Source organism: Paramormyrops kingsleyae, chromosome 21, assembly GCF_048594095.1.
Source record: "Paramormyrops kingsleyae isolate MSU_618 chromosome 21, PKINGS_0.4, whole genome shotgun sequence".
NCBI lineage: Eukaryota > Metazoa > Chordata > Actinopteri > Osteoglossiformes > Mormyridae > Paramormyrops > Paramormyrops kingsleyae.
Window position 1 is genome coordinate 19046955 of NC_132817.1, and position 24347 is coordinate 19071301.

Below are 24347 nucleotides of genomic sequence, written 5' to 3' on the forward strand. Positions count from 1 at the left end.
ATTAACAATTCAAGAGTTCCTAACAGAGTGAAAAAAAACCCTATTTTAAGGCCCCATTTGCTTACTAATCCTTCTAAAGCAGACAAGAGTCTGTCTGTTTCTTTCCAGTAAGTGATGTTTTTAAGGAACTTTATTGATTGTAAGTACTGATGTGGTAAACTGGTTTCAGTAATGATCCAAGGCAATTACCTCATAGTGGATTTCAAAATAAGTACTTATGAGTGGTGATAAAATATTTACATCCAAATGGGAAATATTCAATCATGTAACTCCATTTGAAATCATACAAATCACAGTACAGGAAGCTATTTGGTAAATGATTGTTTCCCTAAAAAATAACGGTAAAAAACATAATCAAGATCAAGCCAGAACACAACACGTCACATCAGCAGTGGAACCAGCGCCACGAGTGAAGGAATGATGCACAAGTTCATCTCTGATCGTAAAATGATATCTAGAGGTTGACAATGAAGGTATTGCAGATTCCGGAATTTCAGCGAGGGTTGATTTAGATGGCTGTCTGTTCTGACAGACTCGTGTTATTTTTAATTCATAAACCACAATCTTCCTCTAGGATGTGCAACCCATAGTGTTAATTAATATTACCTCCTGTCCTCTCAGCAGCTGGAGTTGCAAGAGGATAGCCTTCATTAACTTACTATACAAAGTTAAATAAAGTAGTGAACCACATAAGAATTCAAATGTTTATTGGCTTGCTCAAAAATGCAGTTTTAATTTCACAGGCACAATATACTGAAAGTGGCTCAGTAATTGCTATTTTAAGGTTTGGAAGGTTACTGTGTAAGTATTCAACAGAATGAAGTTAAATGGTACTATAAGGTGGTTTTCACAGTACATGGTACAGGGTAGGGTACAGTGCACTGTAGATCAATATTTTTTATTTATGAGAATAAAATAGCTTAGATACTGTAATTATGGATATTACTGAATAATCCGGCATATGTATAAAATCAGCTTTCATTACATTCCCATTTGCTGCGGTTCAGTGGTTATCACTTTTATCTCACACTTCCACCGCTGGGGGTTCAAATCCCACCTACCTCGAGTGTGTGGAATTTGCATGTGCTTCCCATGCTGCACAGGGTTTCTCCCGACATTTCAGAGTGTGTGTGTGTGTGTGTGTGTGCGCGCCATTGTGCCCTGTGATGGACTGGCATCCCGCCCAGGGTGTACCCCAGCCTTGCGCCCTATGCTGCCTGGGATAGGCTCCAACAACCCCGACCCAACAGGAACAGGGTGATTCAACAAAATGTGACATTTACATCGACAATTCACTGACGAATAACATAAGGATATAAGTCGACGGTCGTCCCCTTTAAATCATTTTCATTGTTGATGTTAGGGCAACACTGTTAGGATGTTCCATTACTCTGTAGGTGTGTGTGATTGCGAAATAACACTATTATTTTCGGTGTTTCTTGAAAACAAACATTTTAAATGCTAATCAAATGATACACTTTTTTATTAAAAAATGCAATACGTCTGAATATGCAAGCACTGTAATTTGTATTAAGCAGCTATTACGTACGTTTCCTGTTTTCCTGTTTGCTTTCGTTTCGATGAGGCGGCTGACAGACTATACCATGTATACAAGTAGGTTAAATAAATTTGTTTTAGAGGAATTATTGTACCTTCTGTTACAAAGACAATGAAAAAAATTAAACGAGCACATGTTGCTATTCCAGCTTTTGTGCTCATAAACCAACACTTAGTTTAAAGAGCAAACTGTTATTCTCGTAAAACGTCATGCTGGGGATGACACCCCTCGTACAAACTGTTGCCATGTTCCCAGTTTCTGTATGGGTGTGGTGATTTCGGGCGAAGACTAAGTCAAGTCCTCTTACTTTGCTGGCAGCACCTGTTAACCTGCAAGTTTCCCTCATAATATCTCCTGCAGTATATTTTTTTCAATTTTCTTTTTCGCGGACCATGTGTAGAATTTGAAAGTGGATATATAATCTACAAGTCGGAAAAGCAGAGAAAGGGGACTGTCCAAAGCACAGTTCAGGTACGTATCTTGCTAGGTAGCTAGCTAACGTGTTTCTTCGTCGTATCTTGATGTTATTCGGGCTTAGCTTATCTTTCACTTGATTATTGCCTGAATTGTATCGACTATGTTCACGTTAATTTCTGCTGCATTTCTATGGGCAAAGAGAACGTGATTGTGGGAGAAGTTTTCGGAAACATCTGGCCGTAACGTTGTCTTGCAGGCAATATTAGCTAAGTAAACTAGCTTAATCGTTCGCAGAAAACTAACTGATTGGCGGCTGGTGGAGTTACCACAGCTTCGTATTTCTCTTTGGTAGTGCTTGATGTCTTAATATTGTGATCGTTTTATGCGCTAGTTAGTCTTAAAAGAGTTAAAACAGAGCTGTCTGTCTTGTCAGACGGTAAAGTAAGTGGTCCAGTCTGGCTGTGGGTATTAGCACGTAGCCTACTAGTAGGTACTCAAGTGCATAAGTCGGAGCAGTTAATGAACTAAACTAGTCAGGCGCACTAGTTAGTTAACACTGCTCACCATAACACGACTTTCAAGGTTGCTGACAAATTCATTTTGCAATTTACTCAGTTTGCCACATTACTCTGGTGACGTTAAGTGGACTCCCTTGATATGCGTTACCTTGTTATTCGCCTTGTTTAGATATGTTACATATGTTATTTATGGTACGCATGTCTTATTGAAATTCCCTGTTATACGCGCCACGAGGTCATTTTCGTTCCCGTCTCAAGTCCACCTTGGATTTTGATTAGAGCAAAGCTTTTAATAGCAGTTTGCTATCATTGACGGTCTTTTAATTGATTGCAAAATCTTTTTGGAAACCAGAAAAACAATATTATTAACGGGTCACGCTACACAGTTCATTGTAATGTACTGCTTTGTACATGTCGATTAGTTGGTAGAGATACCCCAAATATGTTCACTTGTCTTTGCCATTAGCCGTTAATTCGACATGATGTAAATCACGACTTTTAAGTGTTTAAAACGTGTTTCATTAGTTCTTCATCCATGGGAAGAACTGGCGAAATTAAATTTATTTATTTGTTTATTAACGTTTACAATAAGGCTTCATATATATACACTTTTAACTTTTGATTAAATGTGAAATTGGCAGTTATTAACTGCTAATTGGCCAGGGAAACTGAAAATGATCTCCCAGGACAGCCTGAAGGTGAGTCCGAGATGGAATATTCACATTAGTTATTGCATAAGTAGGCTCTGGGGTAGTGAGGTGTTGACCAGAAAGTACTATGGAACAACCAAAGTTAAATTGCGTGGGCTCCAACAGTGAGTAATTTATGGACAAGTGCCTTCAAGGAAGGTTTCTTGTTAAATATGAGGAAATTTGTATAGGTGCCGCATAGTTTCACAAGGGGATAAGGTGATGTGTCTATCATTATTGGAATGTCCCAGCTGTACAGGATGTTTAAGGGTTTTTTAAAAACTTGTTTCTGGTTGCTAACTGATCTATAATGAAATGTGAATGGGAGGGTCTTTCCATGCCATAGTTGTGTGTGTGAGTGATCTAAGAATTTAATGGATTATAGTTGTCTTGCATTATTTTTGTCCCATGGACTGGGATTTTTGGAACGATTGTTTCAAACCTGCAAATAAATAGAATATGAAAATTGTCTTAATGCTAATGAGCAACCCATTTTTTATACAATAGCACAAACTGAATTTAAATCCATTTACGTTCCAGCATCATATATCACGTACTTAATGTAAATGTGATATTTGTAGATGAACAGAAGTGCAGACTTAATGGAAAACCTAAAAAAATATATTCTATTGGGGTTTTTGAACTATTTTTGTAAAACACTGTTAAGCTCTGCAGTCATCCCTTAAAATTCTAATGTAATTTGTTCCCTACTGGACCAAGTTGTGTAGCATTTCCCCAACGTTAATGAAGTAATGATAAACATAATAAATGGTGATTAAGTTAAATAGTTGACCGCTGTAATCTCATCTCACATGACTCTTCATCTGAAGGTGAGGTGAAATCAGACTGTTCCGGGACCAGGTTTGGTCTTGGCGTAAATGAGTGTGTTGGACTTTTCAGTCTTGTCACTCTGAGGATTGTGCTGCCCTCTGTTGTGAGTTCTAGGTGTACGCGTCTGCAGTTTGTTTCATTGACTAATTTCAATCATATAGCATATTCAGCGTTTCATATTTTCACATGGAAATTTGAATCGGTTTGAGTGCGTGGCAGCTCCCCTTCCCTCAAACCCAGATTCTGATTCAGCCCCTAGAGGTGTGGCACAGGTGTGAGGGGAGCAGGCAGATTGCAGTGAATGATTTGGTTTTTTCTGTGTTTCTCTCCGATGTTGGGGGGGGGGGGGGTGACTTGCTTCCTGTTTTCGCAGTGGTGCTTAAAGCAAAGGGCATCACATCTCTGAAGCTTCAACAGAAAGGAACAAAAACAGCATGACCCATTTGTGGAAGGTCACACCCAACCCCCCCCCCCACCCCGGGAGAACAGGGAGGAGTACAGTGTTACTGGGTAATGGGGAGCAATGTCTGTGGTGAATGGACCTGTTAGGGTGGCTTGCTTTTAGACTGTAAATGGATATGACAAGTAGCATCCTACTGCTGGATCCATGTGTAAGCACCTGAAGATGTTCAGTTTTAGGCACTGATGGGGAATTACTGGTTAACAAGTTTTTGTTTGGATTTTGTGTCTTATTATATACCCCTTAGATGGCTGCATGATAGTTAGTTTACTATTTTGGTTGTAGCTTGATAAATTTACCAATTACTAGCTATCTTGGAAATTTGGTTTTATTGATCATGCTTAAGTCATTTGCAAATTATTGACCATCCAAAGCAGTTGCCATAAACCGTCCATCTGTATGACCGTTCAGGATGTTTTTTGTGGTGGTGGATTATTTTATTGCCTTAGCTCATGCTTTTTATTTAGAGCTGTTTTTTTTTAAAACAAATATATCATGCTTGATGTTTTACTGGGCGAATTTGGGCTGCGCATTTGTCAAGGCTATGGTCGTATGACCTGCCCGCATCTGTCACAATAGAATCTGGCAGCGTGTGGCTCCTGGTGGCTTGTGCCAAACAGCACCGCCTCATGCCGCTCATGCCAGCTGTGTGTTGGGAGAGTGCAGCCTTCCTCATGTCGCAGCCGCCCATCTTATCTCCGCGGCATCTTCACAGGAAAGCACGTTTTCACCCTGTGAACTAACTTGTCAGTGCCATTTGTGTACAATACATCTTTAAAAAGTAGTTTTTGTGTGGGTGTAAAGTTAAAACACATTCGTTTTGGTATAAGGGTTTTTCGCTGGCATGGGCAGTTTTCCAGTGCCTTCACCAAAAGTCTTTCCAATGTGTAAGAGTGTGAAATGTGTGTTTGAGTAATACTGACCAGAGCATCATTTTTCTTTTTTTTTCTGAAGGGTTTTCATATGAACTTGACCCGTTCATTTAAAACTGTAATTTGATGGGTGGGGATGACATGCAGAAGACATGGAAAAAGCAGGCTAGAAAAAAATTACATGCCGTAATGGCAGCTGCTAGGAGCTGATTTGTGGAAAACACAACTTTTCAAGGCGCTTGTTTGGTCTTGGGAACATGGAGAAAATGCAGTGATTTTTTTTATTTTATTTAATTTTTTTGAGGAACAGGCCTCAGGTAATTTGAGAACTGCTGAAATGGTGATTCTATGATTGTTCTAAACGTACAGTCACGATGGATGAAAGTTTTTTTCATTTACGCAGTTATTTGAAATTCTTCTGTTAGAAGATCCTGAGGTGTAAAATATGTATTCTAATGAAGTAAATAGGGCAGTTGATGACTAATTAATGTTGTTGGCCATGAACTTTAGGCCGGCAGTGATGATTTTAGTCAGCTTGTGGGCTTGGCCCTACTGGCCTTCCGCTCGGAATCAGTTAAGCAGGAGAAAACCCCGCTTCAGTCTCAGAGCCCACAGCTGATGTCAGACAGGCTCCATAGGGAGGTGTGCGTCACTGGGAAGCCAGAGAGCGCACTGCCACACATTCCTCAACACCCCCCCTCCCCCGCCAGATGCCTTTGGGCCCAGGCTGACGACCCCAGTGCCCTCCCAGCTTTGGCAAGCTGCGGGAAGGTCAGTCGGCCCCCCTCGTCAGAAGAGGCAGCAAAAATAATGTCTACAGATGCCCGCTCAAACTCCATGAGTTATTTCCAGTAGTGTTCGATGTCTTTTAATATTGGCAAGCACTTGTCTGGCAGAAGAATGCCCCACCTACTAGCCTCTCTTTCTCCCCCTCGAGGCCTTGAATTTAGGTCACATGCTGTACATTCCTCCACTGTTAAAGCTAAAGGAACTGCTTCGTTTCCCACTTAATCTGAAACACAACTGACCAAAACACAGCCTTGATCCCTCGTGTGTTTTTTTTTGCCCCAAAGGTGAAAGTGACTTAGTTTATTGTCTTGAATGGTCACATTTTCATTGTATACAGAGAGCATCAAACAGTAGGATTCTGAGTATGGTGACTGAATGGAACATTAACTATTAGTTGGCTTTGTGATGCAATGTCTTGTTGATATGTTTAACCTTGTTTCCCTTTTCTTATGAACAGGGATGAAGAGCTGTGTGTCATGTCATAAATAGCTGAGCTTTTTGTTACCCTTTGTTAAAATGTCAGACAAACAGGATTGTTTCTGTTCCTTTGGGATGTTTTTGCTTGTCCCCTTCCTCTCCTCTGAAGTATCTGCCTCTCTGTGTCACAGGTGTCAGCTGGTTTGCGGACTGATCAAAACAGAAAGGGACAATGAGCGAACTGGAACAGTTACGACAGGAGGCGGAGCAACTGCGGAACCAAATCAAAGTAAGATGGGGGCGGGGGCGGTTCCGTGGAATAAACACCCGCCCCTCTGAAAGAGCATTGCAGATATTTAGTTCTGTTGCAAGATTGACACCATCTCCACCCATAATCTGTCTGTGGGATTGTCATGGAGTGGATCACCTAACACTCACAGTAGCATCCATTCCAGGCCACAAACGAACTTCGATCGCTCTATTGACCGACGTCTAAGCGAACTGTTTTTGGTTTTGTAGGTGATGAGCTCTGTTTCAAAATGTGATTATCTAGGGCAAATAACATCTTCTAATTAAATGAACATAGCTGCAGTTCATCATGCTTCGCGGATCGCTGCGCTGCGTGCCTCATGAGGGCAAACGTGACATGTCTGTGTGTCTCCGCCGGCTGCACGTCATGCCGACTGCCTGATGCACGTGGCAGGTCTGCTGCAGAACATCAGAAGCGATAACTGAGAAATTCTGGTCTCTTATAATGAGGACTTTCTTGCTGGGAGATAAATGCTGGGCGTTATTTAATCCGGGATTTTTTTCCTAGTAGTTCATTGACATGGCCAGTTTTCCAGTGCTATAACCTAATGCCTTTCTGGGTTACAAGAATAAAAAAATCTGTTGATATGCTGCTACTTGCTCTTCACACACTTCCTCTAGGATGTTTTCCTTTGTACTGCTGCTAATGATACGCTCATGGGAGTTTTACTTACGCAAAAATGTTCTGAGGGCTGTAGGAAAAATGTTTGGTTCAGAGATAGAACCAATCAGATTGTAGAGGAGGTGGGTCCAAGTAACTAGAGGAGGCGGGACCAATCAATTAGGAGTCTTGATCTCACCTCCTCTACAATCTGATCAGTTCAGAAAGAGAACCAATCATTTTTCATTCTGCCCTCAGAACATTTGTATAAGTAAAACTCCCATGATGCATTGCTGCATATCACCTATATGCAGAATTGGAACACGACTGAATTACTTGACGCTTGTTCTGTTAAAATAAAGGCTTTTAACATTTGTCATTCTGGGGACACTTGCATGCTTAACCCATTTCCCTCCTTCTCCAGGATGCACGGAAAGCTTGCAGTGATTCCACCCTCTCTCAGGTATGTGCGGGCCATGGAACTCGCTTTCTTTGGCTGGGGATTTGATGGGATCTGCAGCCGCCGATGTTTGAGCATTGGCAAAGGTGTGGGGCGCAGGGTCGCTCCGCGCCGGCCGGCTCCTGTGACACGACTACACTTAGAGCATGCTGAAATATTTAAAGGCATGTACTGGCCAGAGAGGCATCTCGAAGGAATGGCTAAATTTGAATTAATTATTGATTGGGAACGATGCCCCCTGGCATCTGGAGTGTGGTTTTACCAAAGCTTTGTTTCTCCTGCCTGCAGATCACCGCCGGTCTGGACTCAGTTGGGAGGATTCAGATGCGGACAAGGCGCACCCTTCGAGGTCACCTGGCCAAAATCTACGCCATGCACTGGGGCTCTGACTCCAGGTCAGTATGTCAGGTGACTTATAGTCTGATCTTGGAACTTGCGACTTCAAGCTTATTGGACGTTTTTAAACATGCTGCAAATAGGATAACAAATGATATCTCATTACACGCAGGCTACTATTTTCCATTCCACAAATAGCTGAAAGCAGACCATTCCAAAAACACACTTCAAGAGGATATGAGGGCCTCTCAGATAACTGGATGGGTTCTTGGAAAGGCTTGCAGTCCAGGCTTTGATATTCAGAATCTCCCACCATGGTGGGCGGTGCTGGCAGGCCTTTTCGGCCAATGAGGAACCTCGTGTTGTCTGTGAAACTCAACTGAAACCCTGACCCACGTTACAAAAGAGTTAATTACATGGCACCAGTGCCTTGTACGTGGCATAGTCGGTGTTTGTCATGTGAACTGAAATGCACCATGAGAAATGTGTTTGTGTGTCTGTCGAACCCTTAGGCTCCTCGTCAGCGCCTCTCAGGATGGAAAACTTATTATCTGGGACAGCTACACGACGAATAAGGTGGGGGTACCACTCGACATAGTTTGCCGTAGTCCACAGTAGCGAAAGCAGTACTGGATTTGGACAGATTCTGCAGCTCTCTTCAGTCTGACTATAATCTCCACACATTGGAGATTAATTAGCTATGAAAATGATGAAGTGTGTAGCTCTCACAAAGCCCTGCATATTAACTAGCCCCCCAGGTGTAGGATTTGGGACCTGCTTGATGCTTTGGCCAGCATCCACTCGGGTTGCATTTTTACATTTTACACACGTTCGAGGAAAGGCCCTGGTTTCTGGGTTCAGTTTTCGCAAGGCCTCGGGTGCGAGAGCCTCCCTCCAGAGTCCGGCTGGCCAACGCAGCCTGTTGGCTGTCCTCTAGGTTCACGCCATCCCACTGCGCTCCTCTTGGGTGATGACGTGTGCCTACGCGCCTTCCGGAAACTACGTGGCCTGCGGGGGCCTGGACAACATCTGCTCCATCTACAGCTTGAAGACGCGGGAGGGCAACGTGAGGGTCACGCGGGAGCTTCCAGGGCACACAGGTAACGGGCAGCGGGCCTCTTCAGTTCTGATGGATGATGATGATGATGATGGTGTTGTGGTGTGTAGGTATTGCCCTCTATAATTAGCTCATCTAGTCGAATCAATGTATTATGTTGCATTGCAGCATGGAATGCAAAGCTCTGTAATCTGCACAACCTTTAAGTAAATTTATCACGCATGTTTGGACCAGGTTTCTGCGTCTGACGGATGTGATGTGATTGGCTGATCCGTACGAGCTGTAATGGGCACTCGTTCAGATGAGCCAGTTTTAGCTGCCCGATGGGTGTCGCTTCCTGCCATGACGAGACTTAAGCGGCATTAAGGAAATGTAACAGTAGCAAATCCGTAAGCGCATTAGCGATATTGTAATTAAATTATAGGGCTTGGCACATTGTGAATGGTTTTTGCAGGATGTGAATGGGACGTTGTCCAGCTATGGGTTTGAGTGGCTGATAATCAGAACCATTAGCAGCTGGAGCTTCCAGAACCGATGCAGGAAAAATATGATAAAAATGTTCTTTTTCCGCGGATCAGTGCCCCGAAAGAATTTAATGACTTTCCTAATTATACCTTTGAAATAAAGTACTTTTTTCACTGAAGTAGTGCGTACCTACCATATATCCTGTTGTAATTCTTAGTGTTTATGTACAAGTAACATGACGGTCCTGCCTTGTGCGTTTTCAGGATATCTGTCCTGCTGCCGTTTTCTGGACGACAATCAGATAGTTACCAGCTCTGGGGACACCACCTGGTGAGTCTGGGTACTTCCCGCAAGGGGGACCTGTTTATGTTTCATAAGAGGAGACCGGTTTCTTACTATGCCTTGCTGACGACCTACCGCATTGTGCCCCGAAGTGCATTATGGGACATCGAGACGGGCCAGCAGTCGACCACCTTCACGGGCCACAGCGGCGACGTCATGAGCCTGTCCCTGAGCCCTGACTTTAAGACCTTCGTGTCGGGGGCCTGTGACGCCTCCGCCAAGCTGTGGGACGTCCGGGACGGCATGTGCAGGCAGTCTTTCATCGGCCACGTGTCCGACATCAACGCGGTGACTGTGAGTATGCCAGAAGATGGGGGGGGGGGGGATTCATGCCAGTCTATCATCACAGCCAGTCCCACATAATCATGTGGAGTGGGGGTTTGATTAGCCTGAACTGGAAATAGTGCCTGCAGCCTCTGTATTGGGACATCATGACTTATTCATGTGGAAACAAGTTACGCCGCTAGGTTGGAGAAGGTCTTTGGATTAACTGAGGACATAGTGCTGTCTCTGAAGGACCTTTCACCTCGGGCTCCTCCCCCAGTTCTTCCCCAACGGGAACGCCTTCGCCACGGGCTCGGACGACGCCACCTGCAGGCTGTTCGACCTGCGCGCGGACCAGGAGCTCATGATGTACTCCCACGACAACATCATCTGCGGCATCACCTCCGTGGCCTTCTCCAAGAGCGGGCGCCTCCTGCTGGCCGGATACGACGACTTCAACTGCAACGTCTGGGACACGCTGAAAGGAGAGCGTGCAGGTCAGTATCGGCGGCGGGGGGGGGGGGTCTGGTTCCTCATCCTCACCTTGGACAGTAGGCTTTTTTTTTTAACCAATGAGGTGGCTGTTTATTGTACACTCCTTTTCCTCCTCCAATGTCTTTGTCTAATGGCCGCCTTCTTGCCCCCTAGGTGTCCTGGCTGGTCACGATAACCGTGTCAGCTGTTTAGGGGTAACGGATGATGGAATGGCTGTTGCCACCGGCTCTTGGGACAGTTTCCTCAGAATCTGGAATTAACAGGACCGAGGGTGAGGGATTCGGGTGGGGGGGGGGGGGGGGGATGGCGTGGCAGCGGGGGGCGGGGTCAGTGGTCACTGCTCCAGGCCACAGCTGTGTGTCACGCTCTTTCTACCTGTCCAGGTGAACGTTTTTTTGTACTCCCGTATGACACAAAGCTTTCAGTATATAGTCCAGTCAGCTGAAGAGGTGATCTTCAGAGAGGCCCCATTGAGTTTTTTGTTTTGTTTTTTTTTGTTTTTGCAGGGGCAAGTTTAACATTGTTATTCAGCCACTCATTGTATGACGTGTACTGCATTGTATCGGCATATATGCCCCGCGTATATATGCACGTAGAATGCAGAGGTATTGTGCGAAATCCCAGTCGTCTGGTTCTTTTATTCCTGTCCATTTTCAATGTGCGTAATGTATTCAGTACTAGCCAATGCCAACCATTTGACATTCATATGCATTATAAAACATGCAAGCATACTAATGTTGCAGTGATTTTACGTGAAATATGATATTAATATCAGTATTAATATTATATTTGGTGGATATTTCCACAAAAAAGAAACTGTTTTCACTTGACCTGCAATGGTGCACTGTGGTTGTTAGACCGGTTCCCAGGGAGATTCTAATGCTTCTCGGTAATTTTCTCGTTAATTTTTATGTTGTGTTAAACTGACGCTGTTGGTTTTTTTTTTTTTTTTTTTTAACCTCCTCCCACCCCCCCTCGTCCTCACGTGTTTCGTATTTCATCTGTATTCCAGTATTGCCCATCCCTTTGTCTCAAAACGCCACTATGTTTGCGGAGCAGGATGGCGACCACACGGCCTCAGCCGCAGTTGAAGGTCATGTCATGCAGATGTTGCATTCAGAAGGAAAATCATCAGTGTTTTATGCAATAAAGCTTCTACAGCTGGAGGTTTGCCGTCCCCCCCCCCCCCCCCCTTAGTTATATCTGTCAGTCTGGTGTCTGGCTGAGAATCACCAAAAAACACCCAAGGCTATGACTGCCACCCCCTCTCCCCCCGAAAGGACATATTGTAGCTTGAGAGATGAAAATACCCATAATGCACTAGATACACTAACCTCTCTTGGGGGGGACTCCTTGGGGAGGCGAGTAGCGGGGGCAGCCTGGGGCTCACAGCCATATGCAGAATTTTTTTTAAATGACAGGACATGGCAATAATTCACACCAAATTAGAGCAGAAGATGGAAGGCACTATTTGGGAAAGTGTGCCAGCCTGTGGAGGGACCGTACATGTTTGACCCCCACCACCTATGAAAATACATGTTCTCAACGTGGCCTTGTGTGCAGGCCTGCATGCTGCGTACAGCAGGCCGCCTCTGGTAGAAACAGGTGGGTGCAGCAGAGAAGGCCTTGCTAACCGGGGGACCCTCGCTTCAGACATAGGCTCCTGTCGTAAGGCTTTGACAGAGATGCTGCCTTAAGGCCTTGTGTGCAGGCCTGCATGCTGCGTACAGCAGGCCGCCTCTGGTAGAAGCAGGCGGGTGCAGCAGAGAAGGCGTTGCTAACCAGGGGACCCTCACTTCAGACATAGGCTCCTGTCGTAAGGCTTTGACAGAGATGCTGCCTTAAGGCCTTGTGTGCAGGCCTGCATGCTGCGTACAGCAGGCCGCCTCTGGTAGAAGCAGGCGGGTGCAGCAGAGAAGGCGTTGCTAACCAGGGGACCCTCACTTCAGACATAGGCTCCTGTCCTAAGGCTTTGACAGAGATGCTGCCTTAAGGCCTTGTGTGCAGGCCTGCATGCTGCGTACAGCAGGCCGCCTCTGGTAGAAGCAGGCGGGTGCAGCAGAGAAGGCGTTGCTAACCAGGGGACCCTCACTTCAGACATAGGCTCCTGTCCTAAGGCCTTGCTGGAGACACCGCCTTAATTGCCTTTAACAGCCTGAATTCCAGAATAGTGGTGTCGCTGCTGGACTTGGGCAGAAATGCACACATTACACGGAACACTCACACATACACAAGCCTTGACTTTGGTAAACCATATATATGTGTACTCTGTATACTTGTACTGCAGTGTTAATGCCACTCTCTATACGTTGTGTGTGTTTACAGACAGTGCCGACTCACTTAAATGTACATGCCTTTCGGAGTCTGCGTCTGCCTAGTTTGTGACGTAATCGCTCGAAACCACACTCTGCCTTAATATGAGGTTCCCACGCCATCTGCTGTGTGCTCAGTTCACCACCTCAGGCCTGTAGCCTACCTGATCCTCGCACAACTCTGCCCTCTGCTGGCCATCTGTGAAGTTGCAGGTAACAGTCTTTGCAAAGTATTTTGCATGATCCATTAAAGTTGACAGGCCATGTAAACTATCGCCCCCCACCCCCCCCAGAAGAGATTTCCCTTGCTCAAATACAACCCTTACCTTTGTATTAACGGCAAGTCCTCAGTATATGTTGGTGTTAGGGAGTCATGGTGTTAATTGTGCCATATAAGATACAAGTGTATTCAGATTGACCTGGGGTGAGGTATTGAACTGTCAAACACTAAAGACATGGAGAGTGAGAGGATTATACAAGAACCATATTTGCCCGGAAGTAGTTGGCTTGTGGCAAAGAAGTGTTGGGCCATTTTGATATGTTAGTATCTTGCGTTAGGATTGTTCGCTGCAGTCAGGACGAATTTATTGTATTTATTGATTACACACAAGTCTTTACAGTCATAGTGATTCACTTGAGATTAGTTTTAGCTGTATTGCCCATTCTGCTTCTAATGAATGTTCCTGAAAGCAGAATATGGCATTCCACAAAGGATGTCAGTGACTCACGTTTGACAGTTCCGTGCTGAAAGTATTTTATTTTTTCTGTGATGTGGTATCTGTTTTTCTCAAAGTATGGTGTCCTTTCTTAAAGAAAAGACTCTAGTGTCCTTTTGGAATTCCTAAGCAGCGACTCAGCATTGCAGACTGCCGGGTCCCTTTCGTCTCAGCTTAGAAAAGTGCCACAATATCTGATGAAAGCGTAGCGTGAAGGTTACCTGCCGGCTCTCTCATGGTGCCTAACCGAATAACGTGCCTGGCCACAGCGCTGCTCACTTCTCCCTCTCCTTTTGTACCCCCCCACCCCGTATGCATCAGACATTTCAATTGACCATTTTGGTGTTCCACACCTGCCAGTTTGCGTTCGCTTTATTGATTTGTGGCTGGTTGTGCAAGTAACTTGCAATTGGAGGGCAGTGACCATATAGACATGGAAAGAGGGCATTTTACCATAACTATATTAAATCAACAAACGCCAAACAAGCTCCACATAATGATATTGTTGGTGCCACTAAAAGGTTCTCCCTGAGCAAGGAATGCTTTTGGTAAGCAGTAGTTCCAATGAGAAGATGCTTTTGCTTTTTGAATGAAACAGGCTGTCTGTCATTGAAGAGTTCTGCGTCAAATGCAACAGTGTTAGGCTTTAAGGAGAATTAATGGTTTTGATTTGAATTTGTCTTGCTAGGAGCTGGGGCACCTATTCTCTTTAACTTTCCTGTGTTCTCCACTTTTGATTTCTTTGTACACACACACACGCACGCACACACGCACACTAACATGCTCTCATAGAACTTCAGCTCCAGGCAGCAATAATCCTGCAATGTGGTCCAAGTAAATTTTAGATGTCATGTGATTTTTTTTGGGGGGGGGGAGGCCTGGCAAGTGAAAGGAAGATTTACATTTTGTCCCATTTCTGGCTTTACATAATTCCTTTTTTCTCCTTCACAAAACACATTGACACTTGACCTTTAGTAATAATCCTTTTTTTTTTTGCTTTTATATTTTCTGTTCTTTTTTCCCCTCCTTTCCTTTTATTTATTTTTATATTTGAGCCAGTCAAATCCAGGGACTTGGTGCCATGAGTTCTTACAATGCTGTTGTCAGTTTATAATCACTTGCTATGATTTTTTTTTTTTTTAAGTCTTCACACCAGTTTTTATTTTGTATTTGTACAGTGGGTCAGTGATACTGTATGTTGCTATGAATTGATATTGTAACCAATAAAATGCTTTTAACCAAGACTGTAGTGTCACTACGTAGTACGGGCTATTGAGTTTCACACACAAAGATCTGGTTTTTGACTGAGGCCTCATAGACTGCGCTGGATTCCACTATAATTCTGCTCGAAATTCTGGCAGTGTTCAGTTTGACGTTGATTGGGGGGGACCAATTTTAAAAACACTTTATTTATAGGTTAAATGTGGGACTTTACGTCGCACTGCTGAATTGTTTTCCATGGTACTTGTTGCTATGGTAATACTCCTGTAACAGTAGTAGCTGATGGTCTGGCATGTAAAATCTGAGGGCAAAAATGCAATGGACCTGTACCAGAGACTCAGCCTGCTTTGAACGTTTCAGCATAGTTTTGATGGCCAGCTGGACTCCTACAGTTAGGATTGCATGAAGTGGTTAGCACTGTTACCTCACACCTCTGGGACCTGGGTTCCATGTGTGGAGTTTGGATGTTCTTGCAGTTTATCATTTCAGCTTAGTGGTAGAAACTTCTTTTGATCATGGAAATGGAGGCATGAAACAGACAGCTGCTCATCACTGGACTTTTTAGGGCTGTCAGTTTTTAAAAATTAATTGCATACCTTGGCACTTGATTGTATATCCAATCGTTGCAAGATCTAAAAAAAAGTTTTTGTAGTCCACTTATTCAGTACAGAAATTTTAAAACAACAAAAAAAATGTTACATGGGTGAAAAACAGCTATGACAAACAATTCAATCCACAATGTCCACCAACAGACTAAATATCTAAAACATATTTGGCAATCATAAAAGGTCCATTTCTTACCTGAAAATAGTGTCACAATTTAAATGACATTAAGTTAACCAAGACTCTTGTTGGACTATGATGAAACTGCCCATCGTGACATTTGAAAAAATTGTCCAAAGGTTTAACAGTTGAATGATAGTCCAATTTCCTATAAGTGTGACAAATCATACCTTCCCAAAAATAAGGCTGACAAGTGATTTCTTTTCACTGAGCCAGTTGCTTAAACAGACAAACCGGTCAACACTTTCAGAATCCAGTACGGCTCTTTTCTCCTGTAGAGTTTGGCCTGACAGTGAGAAAAGTGTCTCGCTAGGGACAGCTGAAGCAGGGGACGCCAAGTATTTTTGGGCAAGATGTGACAAATCTTCATAGGCCCCAGAATGTTTTGCCCACCACTGCAATGGACAGTCCTCCATCTGAATGATGGGCTCCGCTCTGTAACGATCCAAAGATGTGCCAGCGGCTTCGTCCGCGTCATCCTCGGAGTCAGATCCATAAACCAGGAGGTATCGCTTCCTCTTAGGTGGTGGTGTCTGGAGAATTGTCTTCTGCAGTCTTTCCCGTATGCTCACCCAAACCTCATCCCGCTCCGATCTTGGTAAGCATTTCAAGTCTTTGAATCGAGGGTCAAGTGCCGTTGCTACCTTCAGCCAGGGTAAGTTGAGGGTGTCTTTTGTCCTTGACAGGTCAGCAGTGAAGCTTCCCTTAAATCTGATTACATAGTAAGGATCATCATCTGACACCTTCATCACGTGGAGCAGATGACACAGGGCAGGCAAGACCACGGAACAGGACACATACCATTCTCCGCCAAGAAGATCTGCAACATACCTGCAATGTAAGCACAAAATTCAAATGTGCACGGGATACCTAAAAATGGCAAGTCACGTTTGCAATATGCAACTGAAATGCAATTAAATGTATAAAACACAATTACAGTCCTAAAATGCAAACTGAAAAAACACTCACTAGATTTTTAAGGTACTGTCAGCATTAATAATATTGGTTATGAAATTCGAACTTACTTGCAGGGTTCAAGAAGTTTTTTCAGCACCTCAATTTTGTCAAATTCACCATCAGTCAGCATTTCTGCAGCGTTTTCTCGGGCGGCAGTAGTTGCTTGCAACGCATTCTTGTTTCTTAGCAGCTGTGTGATCATTGACAGAGTGGAGCTCCATCGCCCGGGCGCATCCGGAACGAGCGTCTCTTCTCGCTGTCCCATCTCACCCTGCTGCCTTCTTAGGTCAGCGGCATTAGCCAGACTCCGCTTGAAATGTCCAACCAACTTCCTACATTTTTCCAGCACACTCTGAACGCCACAGTCACGAAGAGCAGTTACGATGGAGCACTGCATACTGTGCGCAATGCATGGCATGTGTTCGTAGGGGATGAGACCGGCCGAAGCCCCCATATTGCCTACCGTTGATATTTTCCCGGTGATTTCCCACTGCGATGTGATGTCAGAAATTTTTTTAGCACAACCTTCCGCAAAACTCTCATCAACGAGCATCACTCCTAGTGGAAATGAATTTAACGCCCACGAACTGTCTATAAAGTGAGCCGATACACTGAGGTAGTCATGGTTAGTAACTGACGCCCAGCGATCACCCGTCAATGCCACCGCTTTTGCATTCCTAAGCTGCTCCAACTTGCTTGATTTTTGATTCGCGTATAAATCCTCAATCCGTGAAGCGATAGTTTCACGTGACGGCAACGTGTAGGTAACGTCGGAGCTGGCCAGTCTAATTGTATTAAGAAAGCCTTCATCCTCCACAATGCTCAAGGGTCTACAGTCACAAGCGATCCATCTCGATATTGCATCCGCTAATGCTTCTGCTTTAGCACAAGACACGGGCTGACTTGTCATGTATTCATGAATCGTACCCTGCCACGCACTGTCACTCGACCTGCCTGATTCTGCACCAGCGTGTTTTACTTTCAAGTGATAGTACAATGAAGCGATGCTCCTAGGATATTTGAATTCGGCCGCACAAATATTGCAGATTGCAATATTTTTGTCCTCTGTGCCATCAGGCAATCTTTTAAAATGATACGAAACGCGCACCAGTCTCTCTTTCCCTCTCCTCTCCCACCGTACATTACCACTCGATCTATCCGCTTCTCCACCAGCATGTTTTGCTTTCAGATGATAGGATAACGACGTTGTGCTTCTGTGGTATTTAAATTCGGCTGCACAAATATTGCATATTACAATACTTTTGTCCTTTGACCCATCTGGTAATTTTTTAAAACTGAAGGAGCCACGAAGTATTGTTTCTTTGCCTCTCCTCCCGCGGGAGCTGTCCGTTTCTGCTGGGGTGTGTCTTGCTTTTAAGTGGTATGACAGCGAAGTGGTGCTTCTGCGGTACTTGAATTCGGCATCGCAAATATTGCAAACCACGACACCTTTATCGTCTGAGCCGTCCGGCAGCTTTTTAAAACGAAATGAACCGAGCAACAGTGTTTCCTCGCTGTTCTCCCCCCGAAGCACACCGTCACCCGGCCTGTCAGTCTCCGTCCCTGCAGCGGCACGCGCCGTTTCCAAGTGACAGGATAACGACGGCGCGCTCCAGTCGCACTTCAACTCGGCAGCACAAATATCGCTAATTACGATGTTCTTATCTTCTGCGCAGTCTGGGAAATCTGCAAAACTAAACGAGCCAAGCAACAAGGTATCCCCGCCTTCCTCCTTAATCGCACCGTCTTTCGACCTGTCCGCTTCTCCACCGGCATGTTTCGTTTCCAAGTGACAGGTTAACGAAGTAATATTCCGGCCGTATTCAAATTCGGCAGCACAGAGATTGCAAATAACGACACCTTTATCATCAGAGCCATCTGGCGATCTTTTAAAGCTAAATGAACCAGGCAACATTTCCCTGCCTTCCTCTTCCTTAACAGCGCAGTCACTCGGCTTATCCGTTTCTGCACGGGCATGTTTCGCTCTCAAGTGATAAGATAACGAAGTCGTGCTCCTGTGGTACTTGAATTCGGCGGCACAAATATTGCATATTACAATATTTTTATCCTTTGAGCCGTCTGGCATTTTTTTAAAACTAAATGAACCAAGTAACAACACATCTTCGCTTTCCCCCTCCATCAGCCTCCTCTTAAGACGGCGAATGTTTAGGCCGCAGATGTGAATTCTGGGATTTCGCGCGTGAGGATCGATGCTCTCGCGCTGTTTACGTCCAGCGTAACGGGAATTTCGCTGCACTGCGACCGATTGCGCCCCTGTTACTGGTTTGGCGTATTGTTCTTCGTGGGGTCTTGCTAAAGATTTACTCGGAACATAGTTGCAATTGACTGCACAGCGCAGATGGTGGTGGGTGAATCTGTACAAATCAGTAAGAAAAGAAATAAAAGTTCTACGTCATATATCCCGGACGCGCTGGTCGTTGCCCCCCCTACTCCCAGACGTTCAAGTAATTGTAAAATATCAGTATAAAAAATTTAAAAATGCGGTAATAACACTATTCAGGGTATTACTTTCTGTGCGCAATGGTCATCAATTTCGCTGTCAGCAAGAGAAACGCACGCAGGGAAACTTTGTAGCGCTGGAAAGTAAACCATCTTGGTTCCATCGTATTTTGAGGATCACGTGATCGATGACACACACGCCATCCCCTCTTTCCACGTGGGATCCTACTAGAAGTGAAGCCGCGCGCGTTCTATTGGTTTTGAGCTGCTACTCTAGATAGAATGAAAAATTTTACTTCTTCCAGGGGGGAATACATGAAATTATTATTTTGTTCTTTTTTCTTGTTGTTCTTCCTTTTCTTCTAGATAAAAAAAGACCGCCAAGAGCGAATACATGAAATTTCAACCTGATAACACCAGGAACGAATACTATAAATCTAAATCTTTGTTCATACTATTCTCCCACAACGGTGCGTTAACGCAATCTAAGAAATTGATTTTAAAATTGATGGTAACGCATTAATGCCTTAACTTTGACAGCCCTAATGCTTTTCCTTTTACTTATTTGAATTTACATCTTATTCGATGTACCATTTGTATGCTTTAGTTAGTTTTAGAAGTTATTGAAAGAAGCATTTTGTGTCTATCACTGACTTACATATACGTAGCTGCCATTCAGGTAAAATCTGTTCAAGTTAGATTAGATTCGACTTAATAACCGGCAATTCACAAAATGTCACTATAATAATAATTCGTATAATGATAATATTCTATTAAAATACACTAATGGCATTGTTTTCAGATCGGCATGCTTTAGGAATCGCCCTTGTTTTCATCGCCGTCTCTCCTGTACATAAGACCATAAGAAATTTACAAACGAGAGGAGGCCGTTCGGCCCATCATGCTCGTTTGGGGAGAATTTAACTAGTAGCTCAGATTTGTTAAAACCTTATCTAGCTCTGATTTAAAGGAACCCAGGGTTTTGCTTGCACTACACTACCTGGAAGACTATTCCATACTCTAACTACACGCTGTGTAAAGAAGTGCTTCCTCAAATCTGTTTTAAAATGTTCTCCCAGTAATTTCCACTTATTGCCACGAGTTCCGTTCTGTAGTAGGCCTATCAAATATCCTATGGAAGCCCGTTTCTATGGAAGCCCGTTTCCGCCACCCGGAAGAGACTGTAGACCCTGAAATATGACTTATGAGGTCGGAATTCTGACTTTTTGTCTCAGAATTCTAAGTTTTTATTTCGTAATTCTCTCTTTTTATCTCAGAATTCTGAGATAAAATGTCAGAGTTCTGAGATAAAAAGTCAGAATTCCGACTTCTTAAGACATAATTCTGAGATGAATGTTTTTCTTTTTCTCCTCCGGGTGGCGGAAACGGGCTTCCATATCATTCCAACCATAATACTTTTATTATCCCGGAGGAAATAGTTTGTAGTTTTTGCATAGTTCATGCAACCGGGAGTTCACGTCTATTCAAGATAACCATTATTAGAACGATCATTCTCTTCCTTATGTTGTTAACTTACACAGGGAAATGCAGTTCTATATTTCGGTAGGCTATCTAGTGAGTTTAAGGCTACAGAACTTTAACACAGACATACTGTAGCTCCCAAAGTTCACAACAGTCATACAGGAAGTGGCTGTTACTCTGGCACTCTCTGAATTCTGCGGCTGCTATTGTAGACGCGTGTATCTGTATTGTCTGTAAGCATTGTGTCAGAGCACTCCAGCACTCTCTGGCACTGTGTATCCCAAACACAAGAAGTTTGTTCCTGCTGCCCTGTTTAAAGGGGGGGGGGAACAAAACTGAGAGAAAAGCTCCCATGATTCACTGCAAAGCCAGTCACCTTTCTAATCTAACAGAAAACAACCAGAGTTCCAGGCGTCAAAATCAGCAGAAATGATCATTGGCAAGTATTTTAGGTCCGGTGAGGGTTTAAACTTTAAATCCCTTTAAAAACTCTCTTTCCTGAGAGTATTTTGGTTAAATGTAAAACTGTATCCTGTTACATCTGAAAGGGATACAGATAACAGGCAGAGAAGTTGTGGCTTCTCACATCTCTTCTACTGTTTTATTGCCATCACAGAATGTGGTACCAGACATATGATTTGGACCACAGAAGGAAAAACGTGAAAAGGACTGATTGACAAGGTGAGTTCCCTCTTTATGCTTGTGGTCAAGAAAGAGTTTTGGATTCATTTAAAAGTTATTTATGTCCTGTGAAACTGTCAAGCTTTGATCAGAATACCTTGATCTCATGTGAGAGTATAAATACTCTGGGTGCCCAATCTAGCTTTAATAAGCATCCCTCTATCCACCAAAGTTGGAGATGATTTAAAAAAAAAATTTAGCACTGATGTTAATACAGGCTGGCGTTCATGTCAGCAACCATACGTTGAATATGTGGGATGTGGCAAAAAGGTTCAGGAAATGATTTGCTAAGCTGTGATCAGCTAACTGTCAGCCATTTCCTGGGCAGAATCTCCAGTGATCTATAATCGATAATGTGCCACATGAGACCCAGCTTAACCCCTCAATCTTTTGCCATTTGAGCTTAATCCTGAGTCATAATCATGTGGATGGGATTGTTGTCCTCCTCGAGGACCTTGAACTGATCCAAGACCTGCTGGATCCTGTATTTTTTCAGGTCCAGTCTGCACCAGGAACCCATACTCTCCTCATGCACTATGGTAGACTACTGGCTTTCTCTCCTGTCCTTGTTTTGGACCGGGCCAGCGTGTGAGTTTCCGGGGACTGCTGGTGACACTGTGGTCTCTTTAAGATTGAGAGGCAGGGTCAGGAATGTGAAACTGGCACGTGGTGGGACTGTCCATTTATTTATACACACTCCCGGTGTGACAGGAAGGAAGACCAGCAGTTTTGCTGCGGTATGTCCAGAGATTTCTGACAGTCGCTGTCCACATAAGCTTGGCAGAAGTTTCTCATGTCGCGTCAGCATTGTTGTTTAAAGAACCGATTACAGGCCGTTCCTCTTGTTTAGTGGAAGTTTGCCAACTTGCTAGACTTAGACTAGACGTTTTCTATGTTAGGCCTTGTCCTTATATGCTTGTTTGAGTGACTGCATGCATACTTTGTGACCTTCCTGTGACAAGCTATGTCATTATGCATTAAGTCGATTCAGGTTCCTGGGAACATTATTATACTGTTGTAAGGAATCTATTGCAAAGTCTGTCACAAACATAGTTTTGGCAAAATTATGAAAAGCAAAATGATGTAATACAGTGTAGGCATACACAGGCATTGAAAGGCAGCTCAGATACAAAACCAGTATACTTCTTCACCCCCCCCCCCTTTAATACTCCTTAAGTCCCTCCCCAACAAGCAATTTTTTATGCGTAGTGAGTGAATTTGCGTCATGTCATGGCTGCCAGACGAAACCTCAATTCTCTTCTGACTTTCTCCTGATCAAAACTTGCTGCCTATATTCAAATCCTTAGCCAAGTACACTGGGTCAGTATTAGCACCTTCCACTGTAACATCCAGAATATTCCCAGAAAGTACAACGAATATAAATACACTTCTGGCAACACTATGGGAATGTTTGCCCTGCAATAAACCCAGGATGTTAAATTTGTCAAATTTGAGCGTTCAGTCATTAAGCACCAACTTTGTTTTCTACCCAGGTCTTCGTTCTTTGCAAGGGTGTATTCAAGGGAACAACAGAGAGACCTGATCCCTTCAGAATACTCAAATTGTTTTCTTATTTGTTATCAATAAATGTCTGAATTTCATGCAAATCTACAGAATCAGGAATATGTTGCAGTAAACAGCTTCTACTCATTTCTTGCTGTCTATCTCCTTCAGATGGCCTCTAATGACCTTGACCCCTTAAACCCCCCTGGTAGCCCCCAGCCCGGTGACCTCATTGAGATCTTCAGACCAGCCTATCAGCACTGGGCTCTATACCTAGGTGATGGTTACATCATCAACCTAACACCAGTGGGTCAGTACCATTGAGCTGTTTGCGCTTTGTCATTCACGTCCACTGTCCCAATGCTCATGGGAGTTATACTTACACAAAAATGTTCTGAGGGCAGAACAAAAAATGATTGGTTCAGAGAGATGACCAATCAGATTGTAGAGGAGGTGGGTCCAAGCAACTAGAAGTGGGACCAATACATCTGATTGGTTGGTCCCACCTCTAGCTTGGACCCACCTCCTCTACAATCTGATTGGTTATCTCTCTGAACCAATCATTTGTCTTTCTGCCCTCAACATTTTTGTATAAGCAAAACTCCCACGAGCTGTCCCAGCATGTATTTCAGCCTAAAGCGCTCGATATTCTCTTCAGACGAGAGCCAGGCGGCGGCCATGTCCAGCGTCAAGTCCGTGTTTAGCCGCAAGGCTGTTGTCCGCATGCAGCTGCTGAAGGAGGTCATAGGGAGTGACTCGTACCGCGTGAACAACAAGTATGATGACAACCACACCCCTTTGCCCATTACTGAGATCATTGACCGAGCTCAGATGCTCATTGGCCGGGTGGTGTCATATGACCTGCTGGGCAGTAACTGCGAGCACTTTGTTACTTTACTTCGCTATGGGGAGGGAGTGTCTGAGCAGGTAATTGCTATTGTCTGCCACTTTCTTCCCTGTATCAAACAGCTGATGCCCCAGTGTGTAAGCGCATGTTTTTGATTTCGCCAGGCTTCACGAGCGATCGGCGCAATCACCTTGGTGACAGCCGCTGCCAGTACCCTCTCCATGCTAGGGCTCATCAACACCCGCTCACGAAGCAGGCCTTCCTGACACGCCCCCTGGCCCATGCCCCACCCACCCCGCTGGCCCATGCCCCACCCACCCCGCTGGCCCATGCCCCACCCACCCCGCTGGCCCGGCTGATCCCAGCATTTTTCCAAGGCAGTCTCTCTCAATCCGGTCCTCAGGGACCCACAGACGCTTCACGTTTTTGCTCCCTGCCAGCCAGCCACACTGGAATCCACCTCGAAGACCAGTTTGAGAAACACTGCTTTATGCTGCCGTTAAAT

At 44.2% G+C, this 24347-nt stretch overlaps 3 protein-coding genes across 3 annotated transcripts; 2 read left to right on the top strand and 1 right to left on the bottom strand.

The window, feature by feature from the left end:
- The first annotated feature begins 1810 nt into the window (after positions 1 to 1810).
- LOC111858794 (guanine nucleotide-binding protein subunit beta-4) lies at positions 1811 to 15152 on the top strand. The gene is made up of 11 exons (XM_072704517.1): positions 1811 to 2029; positions 6743 to 6840; positions 7886 to 7924; positions 8210 to 8316; positions 8770 to 8833; positions 9195 to 9357; positions 10043 to 10109; positions 10214 to 10415; positions 10666 to 10882; positions 11034 to 11151; positions 11893 to 15152. The coding sequence occupies exons 2-10, from the start codon at positions 6784 to 6786 to the stop codon at positions 11138 to 11140; spliced, it is 1023 nt and encodes a 340-aa protein (XP_072560618.1). The 5' UTR covers positions 1811 to 2029; positions 6743 to 6783; the 3' UTR covers positions 11141 to 11151; positions 11893 to 15152.
- Positions 14783 to 19492, bottom strand: LOC111858795 (E3 SUMO-protein ligase ZBED1-like). The gene is made up of 2 exons (XM_023840882.2): positions 16938 to 19492; positions 14783 to 16743 (listed from the first exon to the last, which is right to left on the bottom strand). The coding sequence occupies exons 1-2, from the start codon at positions 19007 to 19009 to the stop codon at positions 16077 to 16079; spliced, it is 2739 nt and encodes a 912-aa protein (XP_023696650.1). The 5' UTR covers positions 19010 to 19492; the 3' UTR covers positions 14783 to 16076.
- Positions 19493 to 20750: 1258 nt separating this feature from the next.
- plaat1 (phospholipase A and acyltransferase 1) lies at positions 20751 to 24145 on the top strand. Its single transcript, XM_072704518.1, has 5 exons — positions 20751 to 21250; positions 21428 to 21492; positions 23167 to 23305; positions 23654 to 23922; positions 24007 to 24145. The coding sequence occupies exons 3-5, from the start codon at positions 23167 to 23169 to the stop codon at positions 24106 to 24108; spliced, it is 510 nt and encodes a 169-aa protein (XP_072560619.1). The 5' UTR covers positions 20751 to 21250; positions 21428 to 21492; the 3' UTR covers positions 24109 to 24145.
- The last annotated feature ends 202 nt before the right edge of the window (positions 24146 to 24347 follow it).